General features: G+C 44.2%; 1 protein-coding gene across 1 annotated transcript in view; it reads right to left on the minus strand.

Moving 5' to 3' along the window:
* F13a1 (coagulation factor XIII A chain) overlaps positions 1 to 19541 on the minus strand; it is a 163024-nt gene extending 143483 nt beyond the window's left edge. Inside the window, exons 1-3 of the mRNA XM_006972773.4 lie at positions 19258 to 19541; positions 17286 to 17432; positions 7386 to 7574 (exon numbers count right to left, since the gene is read on the minus strand). Of these exons, the coding sequence (XP_006972835.2) occupies positions 7386 to 7574; positions 17286 to 17415 (319 nt within the window). The 5' untranslated portion in view covers positions 17416 to 17432; positions 19258 to 19541. The remainder of the gene's footprint in view (positions 1 to 7385; positions 7575 to 17285; positions 17433 to 19257) is intronic.
* Positions 19542 to 19823: the final 282 nt, after the last annotated feature.

The raw sequence follows: 19823 nt of genomic DNA on the forward strand, positions 1-19823 counted from the left end.
ACATATGCTCCCTGCATGATGCCATCCTTCAGTGATGGATACAGGGAATGAGTCCCTCACCAGATGCGAGCGATCAACCTGATGTTACCCATCCAAAACAGTAGTTTAAGAACCCCCCCCCCTTTTTTTTTCTTATGAAGTATCTAGCCTTGGGTATTTTATTTTAGCAATGTAAGATGGACTGGGGCATCAATATAAGAAGGGCCCCTTGTTCCCTAAGCCCATGCAGTGCTAGCTCACCTCCTATGGCTTTGACTGACTTGGGTCATGAGCACAGTGCTAGTTCAATCTCATATTTCTACTTAAAGCAAGCACACTCTACCTAACCTCTTTCCCTACATCCTCTGAGCATGGTAGATTCTTTGCTCTACTCACCTTCACTCAAGCTGGTGCTCTATGCTTCTCCTCTAGGAACCCAATGCTTCTCTGACTCCTTGGGCCTTTCCCCCTGATTGTTCCTCCCCATCTGCCTACTAGGTTCAAGTCCCCCCCAATTCTGAAACAAATCTCAAAGCAAAATACCCTCCCTCGAACTCGTGTCTCTAGTTACTATTGAGACTTTATTTTCCTACTTTTGACACATCTATTACCTCAACCTCATTTGCCTTTAGATCATTACCACTGCTTCTGTCAGCCAGGCAAGCAATATTTCCCTAACTGTTGAGTGCAGTGAGAAATTCCAACCATGATCAACTCTTGTCTTAACTGTCTTAGTGTTAGTGCCTTTGCTGATTCCCTCCTGACTTCAGATCCTTTAAACCTTTGCTTCCCCCTTCAAGGACTCCCGTTTCTGGCATCTTCCTTTAAAATTGTTTTCCCCAAAGATTCAAGTCCCTGCTTATAAGACTGATTTTTGCTAAATGAACATGTCTATCCAGATGTAGATGCTACCTCAATTTCCCTCTGTCCAACCCAAACACCACCCCTATGCTTCATACTCACGCTGTCTTTGAACATACAGTCACTGAAGTCACTCGGAAACCCCAAAGAGCAGCCCTAGCACTTTCCAAGTTCAACCTGGGCATATTTGTTTAATCATTTCAATCTTAATGTCATCTGAAAAGCGGTGGCCATAGTGCAATGTCCAGATCGGTGCCGGAAGAAGTAAGTGGGAAACACACATCACCCTGCACTGAGGTACGCATGCAAGTGAGTCACCGCTGGAGAGCACTGCCATGGCCATCACTTCCCACACTCACAGGTTTCTCTCCTGCTCTGGCTCTGTCACAGCCAAGAGAACATGAGAATTGGGTTCATTCTTTCTATTGCCTCCAAGCCATCTCACATATTTGCCTCCTCAATACTTCTTGAATCCCTTTACTCCTTTGTTTCTCCAACTGCATCCCTCATCCAGGCTCGCATTCTCTGTCCTCTGAGCATCTCTCCTCCAGTCTTGATGCTCCACAACCATACAGCATGTGCTGGAGCAAACCATCATGAGTGAGACTTCTCTATTCATTCTCATCCCAGACCCTGATACTCTGTTGACTTTTAATAAGTGCTACACAACAAATGAGAGAAATAGAAACATTGACGTGTTGGTGACAATATTTTGATACATTGTAATGCTAAAGATATATTGAATATATGCACATGACCTAGCCCTGGAAATGCCTGGGCACTTGATGGCTGTAATCACAAATGACTTACCTTAGTGTTACTGTCATGTATGTGTACACAGGTTGACAAAGATGGACAGGAATCTAGCCTACATTATAAACATTCTTAGTGTCCCCATACCACCTCCTCTGGAGATACCTGGAGTTATAGCTTGAATCTGCAATGTCCCCATAGGTTCATATATTGGTCACTTGATCTCTAGGTGGTGGCACTATTTTGAGAAGTTCTGGAAAGTTGAGGAGGTGGGTCCTAGTTAGAGGGAGTAGAACTTGAGAGGTCTACCTTCAGAGTTTATACTGGGTCTGTAGTCCCTTGTCTCTCTGCTTGCTGTCTACAATAGGTGAGTTGAACTACCAACCTCCTCTGCACATTCTGTTCCATCATGGGCTCAAAGACAGAGGAGACAAGGGGTTTGACCAACATCTCTTAATCACGGACAGAATACAATTTCCCTCCTTTAAGTTGTCTTCTTGGGTGTTTGGGTCACAGCAGTGTAAGACTGACTAATATAACCAGGGGAAGATGAAGGGTTCACAGGTTCCGTCACCCTGAAAGGAACAAGTGAGGCATGCATGCTTTCCTGGAAGCTTCTGGGAAATGCTTGGTTTTTTGTTTTTGTTTTTGTTTTTTTTTTCTGATAAGAGGCTCTGGTCTCGGCTAGTGTCTTCCTTCTCCTCTTTTTTCTGCTGTAACTGGAAGTACAAAGGGTAGGGCTGTGGGGGGCCATTGTGAGACTGAGGAAAAGGCCAGGAGAGGCTCTGAAGTCTCAAGCCTCTGGGGATCCTGTGATTGAACCCAGGAAGGAGGAAGTTGTTTACGGATCAGAGCATTCCTCCAGAGGGCCACATAGCCCTCCTATTTCAGGAAACAGCTGAGGAAGGCAACCAAGAATTCTCTTCTTGGAACAACTTTCTCATCTCAAGCCCAAATAGTTATCACCGAAACACAATGAAGGAAAAACAACAGCAAATACTGGACAGGAAGGAGGTGGGAAAGGGACGCATAGGTATGGGCGGCTATGGGTGGGTACAAATTAATGCAGCCCTCATAGAAAGTGCATGCAGGCTCTACAAAAAATTAAAATTAGGTTTCTGATCTGGCTATCCCACTCCTGGGAACACACCTGAAGGAATCTAAGTCAGTGTACCGTAGGGAAATTTGCATATCTGTGTGTACTGAGGCACTATTTACTACAGGCAAGATATGAAATTAGACCAAGGTGCCTGTCCCAGAAGACTGGATAAAGAAAATATGATATATAAACATAGTGAAGTATTATTTAGTTCTAAAGAGACCTGGAATCAGGAAACATGCAAGAAAACCCATGAGGCTAAAGGACACCGTGTTAAAAATAAGCCACACACAGAAAGATGAGTGTCATTTTTGTCTGCCATGATTGGAAAGGAGAAAAGAGAAATGGCTTGAAAGTATGGAGGGGCCCCCAAACAGCTTGACCACACAGCTGCCATGACAGGCTTAGGGGCCTAGAAACAGCTTCTGTGACAGGCTTACTGGCAGGCAATACCCAGATCCAGGAAAAGCCTTAAGCTGACACCACTCAGGGATCCACCCAGGGATGGGGAAGTACCTGACATCCCAAACATTCTAACCATGAGATAAGGTGGCCAGATGTCCCTGAGTCTAGCACACACCTATTTTTGTGTTACAGATACCCCCTAGACAATGGTCAGTCAATCAGGGTCCTGAGCCCTGGAAATCCCCTCACTCCAACCTCTGCTATGACAAAAACCCCACCCTGCCTGGGCTCGGGGCTCTCTGCTCTCACCGCTGCATTGAACAGACAGAGAGACCAAGCCCCGGAGCGTGAAGATAATAAAGGCTCTTTGCTTTTATATGCAGGATTCAGTCTCTGTGGTGGTCTTTTGGGGGTCCCCGTGATCTGGGCATAACAAAAGCAGAAGAGTGACTACTCAGAACCGGGAAGGGGTGAGGGGGAGAGCAAGAGACAGCTGAAGAGCGAATATAGCCTGGTATATACATGTGCGGCAATGTCACAACAGAACCCATTAGCTTGTACAATTCATATGTGTTAATGATAGTAGTGATTTTTTTAAAGGATGATTTTTTTCTCTCTCTCAACTAGATATGAAGAAGGGGGAGTGTGCTAAAGTAACAGCAAATTAACACCACCCGCTGCTCTCCAGTCCTAGCTGCAACCACAGGTTAGCAAAGCCACAATTAACACTCCGTTCCAGCTTTCATGATTTATCATTGCTGCAGGCTGAGGTGGAGTGAGAGAGAAAAGGCCACACCCACCTCTTCAAATTCATTAACACTTCCCACCTAGTGCTCCAGCTGGCTGTGTCTGCCCACATCTAATGAATGCAGTTGTCAAACAAAAGCTTGCAAAATCCTGCCAGAGTAAATGCCCTAACTCTCCCCAGGACTTTCCAGGACGCCATCTCCTTGGAAAACCCAGTATACATAGGTTCCTCTGGGACCATCTTGCTTAAATACACTGAAAGGAATCACTTAAATATTAAATGTATATTTAAATAAGGAAATAAGAGAGGAGGAAAAGAGGTGTGGTAATTTGAATGTAATTGGCCCCCATAAGCTCATAGGGAGTGGCACTATTAGGAGGTGTGGCCTTGTTGAAGCAGGCATGGCCTTGTTGGAGGAAGTGTTCTCACTGTGGGGGCAGGCTCTGAGGTCTCTTATGCTCAAGCTGTGCCTAATTCAGACCACTCCTTGTTGTCTGAGAGTCAAGATGTAGGACTCTCAGTTTCTTCTCTATCACCATGTCTGCCTGAACTCCACCGTGTTGCATCATGATGCTAATGAACTAAACTTCTGAAAATGTAAGCCACCCCAATGAAATGTGTTTCCTTTATACGAGTTGCTAAGACCCATGAGCGAGGTTCTGAGGACAGTAACAAAGGGACACTCCACAGTGTTAACCTGTCCTGGCTCATCTCTCTAGAGACAGAGTTCCAGGGAAGCAAAAGAAACAACAACAAAAAGTAGTGGGTGTGGACTGGAGGCAAATCAGTAGGAATGTGTGTGTGTGTGTGTGTGTGTGTGTGTGTGTGTGTGTAATTTGTTATTTAAAATGAATACTTCAACTAAGATTGCTGATATATTTGAATTGTGCTCAACCTTCTAGTTTTTGAAGATTTGTTTTAGTTTTAGTTATGCGCGCTTGTGTGTCTGTGCATGTCGGTGCAGGTGTGTGGAGAGGCCAGAAGAGGGGGTCGGATTCCCCAGTTCTGGAATTACAGGTGAGTCAACTGACATAGGAGTTGTAATTGAACCCAAGTCCTCTACAGGAGCAGTACTCTGAGGCATCTCTCCGGCCCTTGTCACCAAGTCCTCTACAGGAGCGGTACTCTGAGGCATCTCTCCGGCCCTTGTCACCAAGTCCTCTACAGGAGCAGTACTCTGAGGCATCTCTCCGGCCCTTGTCATTTTTTAAAATAATTCAAGCATTTTTTACAAGCATTTATGTGTGGAGAGGGCAGCTTGTAGGGGCCACTTATTCCCTTCATCATGTGAAGCCTTGTAACCAGCCCCTCAGCCTTCTAACAGAAGATACTCTTCTCTTCCAGAAGAAAACTGGCCAGGGCTAGAGAAAGGCCAGGCAATCCCAGTCTCACACTATTGCCGCAATGGTCCTGTAACATTTTGAGTGGCAGTATATAGAGTAAGGACAGGAGACAAATCCCCCATCCCTGGTCCCTTCATTATCTCCTTTAAGTGTGGGTGAGTTCTCAACTATTAAGTAGTAGAACATTGAATCTCGTTACTTTCTTTTTCTTACATTGACGACAAATTTAGAATAGAAAATACACGAATGTAGTAATTCCCAGAAGGGCCACAGGGAACAGCACTTAATGCTAAACATATAAAGAGGCTAAACAAGATTTAAAATACATGTTAGTTTGACTATATATAGGTTTTATCTTAAAAGTAAGATGAGCTCTGTGTTTGTTTTCTCCCTTTATACTGAAGAAATAAAACCAATACCGTTTCTTTTTTGTTTGTTTTTTTAAAGACCTTGGTGCTCATGGTAGTGGATACTGCAGTATGCAGCCCAGACTTTTCTGTGTCCCGCTAAGGCTGACAGTGGCTAACAGCTCTCCACCGCTGACCCACTCTTGCAGCCTTGCTGGCCAACACAGGAAACCATCTATGTTAAGATTACAGCCTTTCCCCAAGGGCAACCAAGAACAGAGGACCAGCTCATGCACACGGCCAAAAGGCTCACCCCCTTCCTTGCAATGGGACCACTCTGAAGAACCTAGTCCAGCTACATAGCACACCTTGGGGTCCACTGAGGCCTCTGTTGCTTTGCTACTTAACTCTTCCCTCTGCCCAGCCCTGAGTCCTGGATTTCTTCACACCTGTTGATCCCAAGAGCATTCCAAAACAAACTATAATAAGACTACAGAGTTAGCACCTGTCTGAAAACACCAAATCAAAACAAAACATCTCTTTGTACCAAAGCCTGTTACACATTACCATGAGCTGTGGTTACCATGTTACACAGTTGGACACAAAACTCATACTTCAGCCTAACTGGGATGTTGTCACTTTTGACCAACATCTTGGAAGACTATCAAAAACATACCGAAACTTCCCATTTAAGAATATGTTTGGCTTTTCATTGATCTCTTGTGGAATTTATATCACATATATAAATTTGTATCTTATATTTTCTAGGTTTAGTTTGATCTTCCAAAATCATGGTTACCATTATATAGGAAGCACTTCTTAGTTCTAAGTGGTTACTGCTGGGGAGGTAAAGGGCGTGGTTTTTAAGTATTCATCTCTGTCTAGACATCTTAAGAAGTTTTAATACTGTGCCTTGCCTCCTTTGACTTTGTTATGTTTTCTAAATATACACTCATAACACCATCCAAAATATATACTTTGAGCTCTCATTCCCCATTCTTTATAGCAGATATCCTTCCAGCATTATTTCTTTTTGCAAACCATACATACAGCAATGTTTTCCTTTGATTGTTTAATAAACAAATGGCGAGAGCAGGCATTCCTGTCTTTTTTTCTGATTATAATGGAAGCTTTAGACTGTTTCCCACTTAAGCTCCTGTTTAGAGGATAAATAGTCTTTCATGCAATGGGAAAAAAAGCCAGGATGGCCAGGCTTTTTCTTCAGCCCTTGTGAGTGATTATGTGGACATATTTCCTTAATTTGAGCCACCTTTGATTTTCTGTGCCTGTGTTTCTTTAATATTCATAAATGCCCAGAGAATGTTTACTTAAATATGTCAAATATTACTGACTTTGTAAAAGAGAAGCAAGACCAAATTAATTTGAGAATCAATGGAGCAAATAAAGCTAAATGGTACTTTCTAGAACCTAATGTATACCGTCAGTCTTGAAGAGAAAGTACAAAGTGGTCAGCAAGTTTTACTGGACTATCCTTTTTTTCATGGACCATTGGTGACTGGCTTCTTGCCTATCTAACTTTGGGGTCTCAAATGTGGAGATTCGATGCTGAAGTTTTCAAATGTTCCCGGCACATGAAACCAATTAAATCACTGTAAAGTTAAGTCACAACTACAGGATGCCAAAAACATTTGAGAAAAACAAAACAATTAAGTATTTTTTACACTAAACATGCTTACATGCTAGATTCCATATTATTGGTGCTTGGCCAATTTGACCCCTCCTCCCACCAGTCTTAAATGCAGGACTAGGAAGGAGTATAATCATTGCCAGCATCCACCTCTCTCTGCTTTGTCACCCCTGGTATCACGGTTAGGGCAGGTAGCACTCACCAATGACATATTCCACTCTGAAGAGATCATGCCTGGGGTCGTATGGACGATTGAAGTCAATCTGGACATAGAAAGACTGCCCTCTACGGACAATCAACTTGTTGTTGTCATATTTGTCCGTGTGGTGATCGATCTTGTTGCTGTCCCATTTCTCTTTGAACAGGTGAACAGCTGTGACATTCAGGTAATCTGTCCATGCAGAAAGCAAAAATAAGGAAATCATTAAAGATGTTTGACCTAAACGCACACTCAGTAATCCAGGTTATTTTTCTAGAAGAAAATCGGCTGAATGAAACTGCAGGAGAAAGGAGGGGGCAGCGGATTTGAGAACCAGCCTCTTGTTTGGAAAGACAGGTGTTTTTTTAAACCTCTCCCTACCTGTGAGCTCGTTTCAGAGCACAGGATACTTTGGGAGAGATAGGTGCCTAGTTGATAGATCTAGACACAGAGAAGCAAGCGAGGGTCAGAGTTCAAGCCTCCCATCTCATGCTGGGTTTTGTTAAGTCAGGTCCTTCCCATCATGACTATGCCTCCCTGTGTGACATTGCCACTTCAATTGCCCCATCTTTCAAAAAAGGAGGGATCAAATCTGACAAAAGTTTCAAAGGCACAAAGCTAGCCATTAATCCAAACTTCTCCTCCTACCCCAGGAAGGGTCAGATGTCCTCTGACTGTAATTCTAAAAGTAGATCTGATTCCTCAAAGGCCGGGAGGGGGAGGGGGCGGTGCTCTAAAAAGAAAGGCAGCTTTCCTGTGTGACAACATGTGACCATGTCCACTGGCATAGGCAGAATCACACTCACACTGCCTTGGCTCATAAGTGAGCCATCTAGGTGTCAGACTGCTGCCTTTTTGATGCCAAAATTTCCAGGTTTTTTTGTCTTTCGGAGCCAGGAGTACACATGTCAGCTCTATGTTTACTACTCATGTAGTTTTGCATAGATTGCACACATTTACTTGTTCTACAGACTCCTGTGTAAGGTTACAGCATCACCCAGAGGCTTCCCCATATGATGGTGACATGAGTCTGCATGCGTGAAAGGGACTTGCTGAGAGTCTGACGCATGCTAACCCCAGAGAAAGGCTGCTCCCCTCTTGCCTGTCTTCATTCCCTTATGCACATGATCAACACATTGTAGACAGGAAGGTCTGCAGTGGAGTTTGGGAGACTGAGTGAGGGTGTTGGTTTCTGTATGTATGTTTGGAGTTCCACGTAGGGGATGTTGAGTCAGGTAGCCTGGCCTCACTTTCCCAAGCTGCCTCGCTCCTTGATGCATGCTTTACTCTTATGGCTGGAGACACACTGCATTCAGAAAGCAGAGTTGCTGAGCTTGAGTTCACGTGGAGGCATCCCCTTGCAACATCTCCCAAACCCCTTTGCTTTCCATAGGAGTTCTAGATAGGACTCCCAGTCCCATTTTTCCCTTGTAGAGAAAAAACAAAAAGTTGGGCACATTGAGATTCCCTCAAACTCTGAAGTTTGGCAGCCTCTGAAACACTGGGTAAGTCAAAGTTTGGGTAAAACTGAGTTTGAAATTTGAGTCTCAAAATGCCTCGTATATGACCATTTTCCTTCCAGACTTGAGTTCTCTCCCTTTTCATATAAGGATTGTTACCTGGAGAATATCTATGAAGACTAAGTTAGAGTGGGTGGGTCTGGTACTGTACCTGGCACAGAGTGGGACCATCAACCTACAGTAGCTCATGAACTCTGATGGAGCCACTCCATGTGGTGGAACACTTCATGGGAACCTCTTAACTGTGCTGTCAGGTAGGCAAAAGGCAAGACATTGTTTTGTTTTTGCCTCATCTCGAAGACTTGTTTATATGCAGGGGCTCCTGAAGAGCACTTTTTCTTTTAAATTGGAAGCCACAGATGTATAATTTTGGAGCCTCTTTTCCATGTTGCCTTTTCTCCTAACCATAGCTTTATTAAAGCCACAGTTCCAATGTTACAGCAACCTAAGAATGAGGTGGGTATATACAACTGTTGAAGGTTATGCCTTTGGTATGGTGTCTGTGGAGACAACTCATTGGGTGAAGTACCAGCATGAGGACCTGAGTCCAGATTGCCAGTTCCTGTCAAAAGCCAGGTGACAGCAGCAAGCATTTATAATTGCAGGGCTGGAGGGGTGGACACAGGCAGAGCCCTGAGGCTTGCTGGTTAGGCAGTCTAGCTCCAGGTTTAGTGAGAGACCCTGCCCCCCAAAATAAGGTGGTTAATGATTCAAAAGGATGCTGGATGTTGACCTTTGGCCTCCACATGCACATGTACACACACACCAGTGTGTATACACATACATGAGCACACACACATAAACACGTCTACAACCCTCTCTCTGTCTATCCTTCTGTCTCTGTTTCTCTCTCTTTTTTCTCTCTCTGTCTCTGTCTCTCTCTGTCTCTCTCTCTCTATCACACACACACACACACACACACACACACACACATCCTCTTTCTTAACATAGTGTCTTAATCATCATCATCATCAACCCAAAATCTCAAAATGAGTCCATCAGTGCTCCATTCATGAACAGGAGTGGAAGAAATGCCCCAATATCACAACTTCACTGAATCTCAGAGGCAAAGACACCTTCTGGACCATTGGGTAGATGTTCTAGGTATGGATGAGCCATCTCTATGCATAGATTCTGGTCTTTGAACAGGAGACTCACTACCTCAAGGGACATACAGTCTACTCTTACATGACTCTACTGTTCTCAAGATGGTTGATGCCTGCTTCCCTGTGGATTTTCTGACTACACATCCTGATTTTGACTTCCATGCATACCCAGAGCAAGTCTCCATCCATCTGGTACTCTGGAGTTTAAAGACCACTCTGAGACACCCTCTGAGTAAAACCACCTCAACTTTTTACCCCTTCTTTAAGTAGTCATTTCCAGAATTTTACAAATCCTCTGTTTCATAATGGATTCCATTTTTTTCAATTTCTTTCATGAAAAGTTTTCCCTTGACTAAAATACATTATTCTGGCTGTAGTTTTTCTAATAAACTACAATGAGACTGTTAATAAATCTTAGGAAATAAAAAGTATATTTTGGTTTCTTCAACTCAGGCATCATTGGACACTAATTTCTTCCATTAAGCATCTGCTGAAGCAAAATCCTTAAAATACATTCTGATGTCATTTCTACCAATAGTGGATTGCAATTTACCCCAGATACCCACAGATCTCTCACCTGTGTAGTTATTTAGCTATATTTATTTATGCAACTGTTTTTTTCTCTGTGGCTCCATTTTTAAGGCCTTGCATGAATTCATATTACATTTCTACTTGTAGAATTGGTTCATTATTCCACACTCTTATAATCATTTTGGACCTTCGGTGTGCATTCAGTACATTTACTATTCACTACAGTCAGATTTCCATAGTGTGTTAATTTGTGTTGTCACCCAAGGCATGAATACAAGTATTGATTAGGCAATTGCCCCCTTACTGCCTTATAGACATACCTGAAGATCAACCGATAAAGACAAATACTCAATTTGAGACTCCCATTTCAGGCGATTCTGGACTCTGTAAAGTTGATAGTTAATGTTGACCAGGACAGCTGGGGAAGAGTACATCAGACAGAGAGCAGAATGGCTCTGGAAAGATGTGTTTATTATTTATGTAGTTTATTGCTCTGCTTTTGTGGATATTTAACTTTAAGCATGGAATCTTCAAAAAACCTGTTTCAAGTATCTTTTATTTATTTATTTTTATTTCATATCACCCTAATAAGTCAGTGCCTTTGGAAAAGAAGGGAAAAATTCATAGAAAAACATTGCATTCTAAGTGAGGAGAAACCAGGGCAAAGCTAAATAAAAAATTCCCATCTAATCTCTTAAGATTCCATTTTAAAACAATCTGACTAAGAAAACATTTCATTTAGAAAGTGAAACTTGGAAAAAAGGACACAAAAATTAAACTTGGCTGAGGTGTGGAAGATTAAAAGCCACTCTGATAGGTAAAAGATCTAAAGCAAAGCTTTAGAGATGCCAGACATGTTCAAGATGCCAGACAAACGTGTAAGATGCATGGAAAGAGACAAACTACATCCAAATCACAGTGCTGAGAGCTGGTGGTAGGGGACGAGGTGAGGTCTCTAGTGCCACCAAATGAATAACATTTCTCTGGTTGACCATGGCTGACCACACACAAATTACAATATTTGGTCATAGCAAGGACTCTGCAGCCTGTTACCATGAAAGATGAGCACAAGCATAAAAAATAACAGAAGGAATTCTAGTGCCCATTTGCCCACCAGTGCCCCCTCCCCAAGCGTGTGGTACACAGAAAACGTCTGTTAAGCTGGTGGATGTATTGTGCTTTGTTTATTGGCCTAACAAGACATAACTTAGATAGAAAGAGCTTCATCATTGTTCAGGCCTCATTCACCACAAACAGGAAATGAATTCACATCTCCCTGTCCAAGCTCAGCTCTTAGCAAAATGAAACAGCACACTGGGAAGCCACTTCTTCTCTCTCTCTCTTTTTTAAGCTATATTATGGCTAGGAACTTGGCAGCTTGCCCTTTCAAAGTGACAGCTTTCAAAAAGTCTACCTAACACAATTTAGTCTAATTCCAAACACATCAGAAAATGGGCTGTTAAAGAAAGGAAGAATGTCTCTCCCCAAGTGTCAGCTGCCTCCCTGTCCTCCTACTCTCTCCCTAATATGAAAAAAAGTGGATTATCTTCTCCCTGGGTTGCAAAAATATTCTTCTGAGAATGATTATACCTGTCACAGATGGAATCTTGAAATAAGTTAAATGTTTAGGTTCATATTCTAGGAATTCCCTGGTGAGCTGAGTTCTCCCTGCAGTCTTTGGTAACATCATTACTAAGCTATAGGCATTCATGCTCTGCATGAGGAAGTAGGTCTGTTTATGGTGGGAAGAGCCACGGGAAGGCTTTTTCTCACCCATCTTTTGGTGACTCAGGAGGAGAAAGTATAATTAGAACAATTAAAGACATTTTTTTCTTCAGCAGCCATTATTTAAACTGTTGCTATGAAAATGTCTCATAACCTAAAATGCTTCAGAAATCCTAGAACAAGAGAAATGAGACCCACACCTTCTCCAGGGGCTAAATGTCTTTTGGTCTACCTTTCCTCTAGCCTGAAATACCTCCTTCTCTCCTTTCTCTTCACTATAAGAATTACTCTTATAAACCATACATCTGCTATTGAGAGTCCACAGCAAGGCCCCTGGGTTCAGCAGGATGGGAGGCAAGCAGGGTCTTTGATGCTCATTGTAGTGTGACCCCTGCCAAGTTTTTGAAGCTTGCTTTTTCCTTGTCCTGTAGCTAATTCTCACCACTAAGTATATGCTACCTGTCTGTTTGAAAATTTTTTTCTCTGTGTTCTTTATCCTTTCTTCCTTCATCTTTTAAAGGAGACTTACTAAATCATTTTATGTGTGTTTCTCTAAGGCAGGGTCTCTCCTTGAGCTTGAGGTTTGAGTTTTCTCAGTTAGGTTGGAAGCAGACAAACTCAGTCATCCTCCTGTCTCCTCTCACTGCAAGACCTGGGCTTGGAGGAGTGTGCATGATGCCTAATTAATTACAAGGGTACTAGGATCTGGTCCTCATAATGGCACACCAAGCTTTCTTATCCAGGAAGTCATCCCATGTGGTCTACATCATCTGTATGTAGTACAGACTGATCAGAAACTCAAGATCCCAGCCTTCAATTCACTGGGGTTACAAGCTTGCACTGCCACACTTGGCTTGGCCCTTGTTTTTATTCTTTTTGTTTTTTTTAAATTTTATTGACACACACACACACACACACACACACACACACACACACAGAGAGAGAGAGAGAGAGAGAGAGAGAGAGAGAGAGAGAGAGAGAGAGAGAGAGAGAGCAAAGAGAGAGGGAGAGAGAGAGAGTCGAGAGTCTCCTATTCACCAAGACTAGCCTTGAACTCATCATGTATTGGAAGTCCCTACTGCTGTGCCTAGCATGTCTAAAACATTCTTTGTTATCTTACAAGACCCAGCTGAGATGTCTTTGTTATCTGGAAGTCTTCCTCATCCTCTTCCCTACTCCACTATGCCACAAGACCTCGGTATCTATTGTTTTACTGTAATTTACCTAAATCTCAATTACAGTGTTTACTAGACTGAATTGAAGTGATCTTTGCCTTTTTTTTCTTTTTTCTTTTCTTTTTTTTAGAATGAAAGCCACTTGAGGTCAGAGACTGACTTCCTCTCCTTTTTCCCAGATAGACTCTGAAACAGCTCCTGACATGTAAATGACAGCAAATATAATTTTCATGAACTGGGTGAGTGATGAACTTCACTCAACATTTCATTTATTCATCACATATTGAATGCCTCTCTCATTCTTTCAATAATCCTAAGTCATAAGCGCCTCCTTGGCACCAAAGAGAAGTTGATTACTAACTGGTTGAGAGATTGGTTTAGGTTCTGACAAAGAATGGTAGAAGAAATTGTCAGAAAAACACTTAGACCCCACTATCCTAAAAACTGCTGGCTCTGCCTCCATTTGAATGGTCATCAGGCCAGCCTTGCTTCCTTATTTGACTCCAATACAATAGACCTGCCACATAGATATTCTAATAACTGCTACAAATGGCCACTCTGTTCATAAGAGTCCCACAGCAGAAGAGGATGAAATAGACTTATGTAGCATTACATTTCTAGCCACACATGACTTGAAACCTGGGAGGCCGTGGAGAGATGTTTACAGAAACACCAACTGAATGTATAGAACAGTCTTTTAGAAACTGGTGCCCATGAGGCTCCAAAGACGGCTCAGCTGGTAAAAGCACTTGCCACACAAGGGTGAGGACCAGAGTTTGGATTCTAGAGGTGGAAGCAGAGGATCTCTAGAGCAAGCTGTCTGGCTAGACTAGCCGAACTGATGAACTAGGTCCAAGTGAGAGACCTAGTCCCAATAAACAAGGTAAAGTAATCAAGGAAGATAGCCAACATCAGTCTCTAGCTTCCATGTGTACCCACAGTGTATATATACACACACACACACACACACACACACACACACACACACACACACACACACACACATGAAATGGATGTCAATCTAAATAATACGAGCAGATATTAATGATACTTTTCCTATTATGGGACACATGGGGGGTGCTAAGGATCTCTAAAAGTATGTGATGACATCAGACATGTCTACAGCTTGGTCCTACCTCCAACGTTCAGTTATAATCTCAAATACCTCTGTTTTTCTTAAATACTATAGAATGTATTTGGGGAAGCTTTCATAAGTTTAAACAGTCTGATGTAGGTTTTTATACCTTACTAAAATAATATTTTAAGAAGGGTCATTGTTATATTGCCCAGGCTGACCTCTTATCTCAGCCTTTCAAGTGGTTGGGAATATGGCATGCTTCACTCTCATAAAACAATTCTTAGTCAACTATTTCCAGCCATGGTTAAAGTCTATTATACATATTCATCAGCCACATCCTGGATATACTGAATATCCATGAATACTTCCCAGTGACTGTCAGTATTCATGGATGTGGGGCTAATTAAAACGAAAAGCCTGGCATTTTCTTTCTTTCCCTCTCCTTGCTTCTCTGATCTGCTCAACTGGTTTTACAAGGGCAGCTTTGAAAATGAAAAAGTTACCACTGAGAACTAGTAGTGGGGATAGAGAATTGGATCTAGGACTCTGTGACCCTGAAATCAGAGGCATCCTGAGAAGTGGAGATGTAAGTGCTCCTGGGGTCCACTAGTGGCCACTGGGTGAACTGCAAGAAGACAGCCTGAACCAGGGAAAAGCCTTACTGGCATTCATTAGTACTTTTACTAAGGTGATTTGGGTTGGGATGGAGGTAGGGAGGCTTGATATATTTAGTGCCAAACCCACTTGATGCTTTTTAGACAAACAGAAATTTGAACTCTGCAGAATAATAGCCTGATTCAGACAGTATGTCTGCTGATTTTTTTTTCCTGTCCAGCTCTCTTGAAACTACCCAGCTATGATTCTTGGTTCAGAGGCCCCATCCTCACAGCATGCAGTGAAAAACACATACTTTTGAAAACTGAACTATGTTATTAATGAGTTACAGTGATTAGGAATGCTGAGTCATTTAATTTGTGACTGGCTGTTTTCATCCATTCAGAGCATCCTCTGGTTACCGGCCCTTCATTTTCCTGTGTGAGGGCTGCGTGAGAACAACTCATGTGTTATGTGGGCTGTGGGCACGTGACTGCAAAGTAAATAAAGACTGCCTTTTCAAAATGGCTGAATTATTCCCCATCTCTGCTTCCAAAGGTAGATTTACAGAAAACCAATTATCTCAGGTATGAGGGAAAAAAAAAAATCAGCCGACCATTCAGGTGCTTTGGTGATTTTTATGTGTCATTGGTAACATTTGGCTCAGATTTACAATTTCCTCAGGTTCTCCATCAGTGATGTCCTGCTCTTGATAGGGAAGGATTGTGTGCACACTCTAACTAACTGACCATCACTTGTCATGTGTGGTGGTCCAGAGGTCGTTGTGGGCAATATCTATCCAGTCCTTAGGAACACCTGCACAGTAGGCATGGCTTCTCTCTGGGGAAAATTAAGGCCTGGGGACTTAGATGGGTTCTGCACCGGCCACCTGGGGTTTCTGTCTCTGGGACCAGGGATTCTTTGTGCCCTTCACCACATGTGTGGAGATCCATGTGTCCTCATTACTCCTGGGGTGGGGATCTGATCCCCTCTTCTTTCTTTGCCTATGGCTGACTTCTTCTTGAGCCAATGTACTCCTTCCCAGAGCACAGTATCTTCTCTGCCAGAGGGGAATTTTACACGAAAACTGAACATCCCAAGGTGACCCACGGGATAGCTTGATGTCTGCAAGCCTTCCAATTTTATTTGCATTCTTATAAAAAACATAAAAGGACCTCTAGCCTGGGCAGCAAAGACGTAAAGAATGTCAACTAGCTGCTTTAAGCCTGTTTTCTAACCTGTAACAAAAGAAGCTGAGGCTGGTTGGTTGTACATACCAGTTCTGTGGCTTTAACGTCAGGGTTTAGAATGTGGCACTTGGCCGGGAGAGTTAGTTCCTGGGCACTAAGAGTCACCATGTGACTGTCTGTACCTACCCCAGCAAGCAGACGTTTATCCCCCATGAAACTCAGCACCAAGAGCTCACAGGAGCATAACTAGGTTTTGGTGCATAAATGATATTCCACAATGTACTGCCAGCTAGATGCCATTCGGGGACAAGAGTCTGATTGTCCCTGCTCATTCCCCCAAGGGAATGGCTTCTGTATCACCAAGCCAATGCTGGCACCTGGGCCCTGTCACAGCTGACAGGGCTGACAGGAGGTCAGCTGGTGCCTGCTCCACCCAGAGTGGGTCCCTCAGGATGAGGCAGAGGCAAGAAGCAGCCTGCCTCACCTCCTTTCCTGGCTGCCCAGGAGACAGCAGAGGGCTTCCATCTCTATTACTGCCAGACTACGGCCCCTCTCACCAGCTATGAGATTCACAGCCGTGGATGGGGGCGGGAGAAGGAAGGAGCTGCAAGTCAGACAATCAGACACAGCCACGACATTTTAGAAGTGGAATCTTCTAGCTCGAGAACATTCTCCAAAGTGTAGAACTTCAGGGGTGGAAGGGGCCTTGGCGAATCCAGCATGTTTTGTAAAAAAAAAAAAAAGAATGGCTGAGACGTAGAAAGAGGAAGTCACTTCCCTAAGTGACAAGATCAGTAAATGCTAAAATTAGGACCATCATTCAGGATCCCTGGTGTTTTTACAGCTTGAGTTTGGGGATCCTTTCTTGAAGGCTAGAGACTGTGAGGGTGCCATTTGTAGATCTTAGTGGAGGAGGTTCTCACACCCATCCCTCATGAGAAAGGGGACCCAGCTCTATTGGACATGGTGGTGTGCTCCTCCTACCTTGCAGGTTGACGCCCCTGGGTATCATGGCCTGCAGCTCCTCAGTCGGGAGGTCGACTTCTGCTGCATTGGAGTTGTTGGGGGGAACTGCTCTCCTGCCCCCAAAGGTGGTTGCTGGAGTATCTGACATTCTCAGCTTCACTGGATCTTGGGAAAGGGAGAAGAGAGTCCATGGGAGAGGGATGTGAGATGAGTACCACTTGCAGCCAGGATTGTAAAGTAGACACAGAGGTGCACCTGTGCACAGCAGGGCCCAAGAAACACATCAGAAGTCCCACCCAAATGAAAGCCTGGAGGCGTCAGCGAAGATGAGCTGAGAGATGGGGTGTGTTCCCTGATGATCTCAGGGAGACTTCCTGTTTGTCAAAACATATAGAAAGCAGGAGAAAGAGTGTTTGCTTGAAGCAAAGAAAATCTTTAAAGATTTCAGAGAGCAGAACTTTCCTCGCCCCAACCCCCCAAAGTCTATATATTGGTAGGTACATACACCTACTCATTTCATGGAGATTCACCAAACCTAAGTCACTGTGAGGATTAGACTCATGAAAACATGTCCAGATTAGGATGGTCTATTAGAGCTGTCATTTAATTACATAATAACTACATAAACAAATAAGTAAACCAGCCATTTAATTCAGTCACTATTTACTGAGGACTCCTTATGAGCTGGGCTGTGATCTTAGCACTTAGGTACTTAGTACTTAGGTTGGCATACCAGAAACCCAAACAGCTTCTCTTTCCCGAGAGTTTACAGTATAGTGGGGTTAGCGATGTGCCTGACGAGAGTCACACATAATGCTGTTTGTGTGTGTGGAATGGAGGCCGTGACTGTGTCCAGTTGGTGTGAGTAGGCTGTGCTCTGACTTGGTCTGGCCTGCTTCCTCTTCCCTCAGAGTCTGTGCAGGCGACCAGCCAGTCTAAACACTACACACCTTACCTTCAGGTCCCAATAAGGACTTGTTGACCAGCTGGCCAAAATGAAGGGGGACTTTGTTTCTGAACTCTCTTTACCTGGCTCACCGTGCAGTGACTCCTGGCAACCTGGCTATTTGCAAAAACCAGACACACCCTTGCAAGATGAAGCATTGCCATTAGAGAACCAACTTGACTTGACTCTTGTCGAAGGGAGTGGAGCAGCAGAAGCAAGACTGAGCACAGGCCACTTGGTAAGGTATCTGGTCTTGGGAGGAGACAGGGCTCTTGGAAGAATGAGATAGGAGTGTGGATCTATAAATATGCCTTTGGGGATTTACAAGTAATCTCTGGTGAGCTGAGGCAAGGGAGGTGTTTAAAGAAAGAGGTTTTAATGACAGAGAAGACAGGAAAACTCAATCCTCTGGGGTCTTGTCAAATAGCAAAGACATACTGATTGGTCACTAGGGGCCAGCAGCAGGGTGTGGGGAGCAGTGCTGGGCAGCCGGGCAGCCTTCTGGGAGAGAGCACGTAAAACAAAGAACTGGAACATTCCAGGTGCTGGTCAAGAGAGGAAGTGCGGGCCAATGGGTGAGTCTGGGAGGGGGAGCTGTCCTTCTTGGTAGATTCACAAAGGGGAAGGGACTTGAGTACAGCCCCTGTGTTGAGATGCAGGAAGGAGCAACAAGGTCAGAACAACCAAGCCCGCTGTCTTCCAGCCAGGTGGGCATTCCCAGAGGGCCTTACCGCCTAACCTTAGTCCACACTCCACAGTTGACGTCCCTTAGGAAAGGGACCTGCCCTTGGAAGGACAACCACACTCCTAGCCCCATTTGAGAGTCTCTGCCAGCCATGCTCCTAGCCTAGCTTGGTGGAGTTCAAAGACGGTCCCTCTTAGAAGTGGGGTGGAGCAATACAAACTCAGAGGTAAAGGGCTGGAACTGGAGAGAGGGGCTGCCTCCCACCCTCCCCAACCCTTTAGAGATAGAGAAATGCAGGTGCAGAGGGACAGTGACAGATCGGCGCAGGGCTGCTCAGTGCTGCTCTGAGGGTCTCTTACCTGCTTGTGCTCCAGACAGGGGCCCTGGCAGGCTTGTTGTGTGCCTCTGGGTACTTCCTCAAAAGGACTCAGGCAAAGTGACCAGCAAGTTAGTTGGCTCTTAAATAACTTCCTAACGGCACCCACCCTCCTCCCCATCCCAGAGGATTTCTCCTCCCCTTTCTTGACAGCTGGTGGAGGGGGCAGAACTGTTTCTAGGACTTTCCATGTACTTCTGTCATGCAGCTTTGGTCTGCCTGCATGTGCCCTTTCCTGCCTCCATGCTGGCATCTCCTCATCGTCCCACCCCCAGGGCCAGCCCTTCCCCTCCTCCGGCTGTTATTAGTAACTACCAAATGGCACCACTGTGCTCACCAGCCTCTCCCATGGCCTCCTGCTGGGTCAGAAGGACTAATGGGTCCTTTTTCTGTGGAGGAATGCTTTGCCACGCATATGGGTGGTGAGCTGGCAGAAGGGAGGGTCTGCCTGCCCACAGATGGGTCACACAGACAGTTGTGACCATGCATAAAGCAAGAGCAATGAGTCCTTCTTGTGCAAAGAAAACTACCTCCTTGAATTTCCCAGAG

Source organism: Peromyscus maniculatus, chromosome 5 (assembly GCF_049852395.1).
Source record: "Peromyscus maniculatus bairdii isolate BWxNUB_F1_BW_parent chromosome 5, HU_Pman_BW_mat_3.1, whole genome shotgun sequence".
NCBI lineage: Eukaryota > Metazoa > Chordata > Mammalia > Rodentia > Cricetidae > Peromyscus > Peromyscus maniculatus.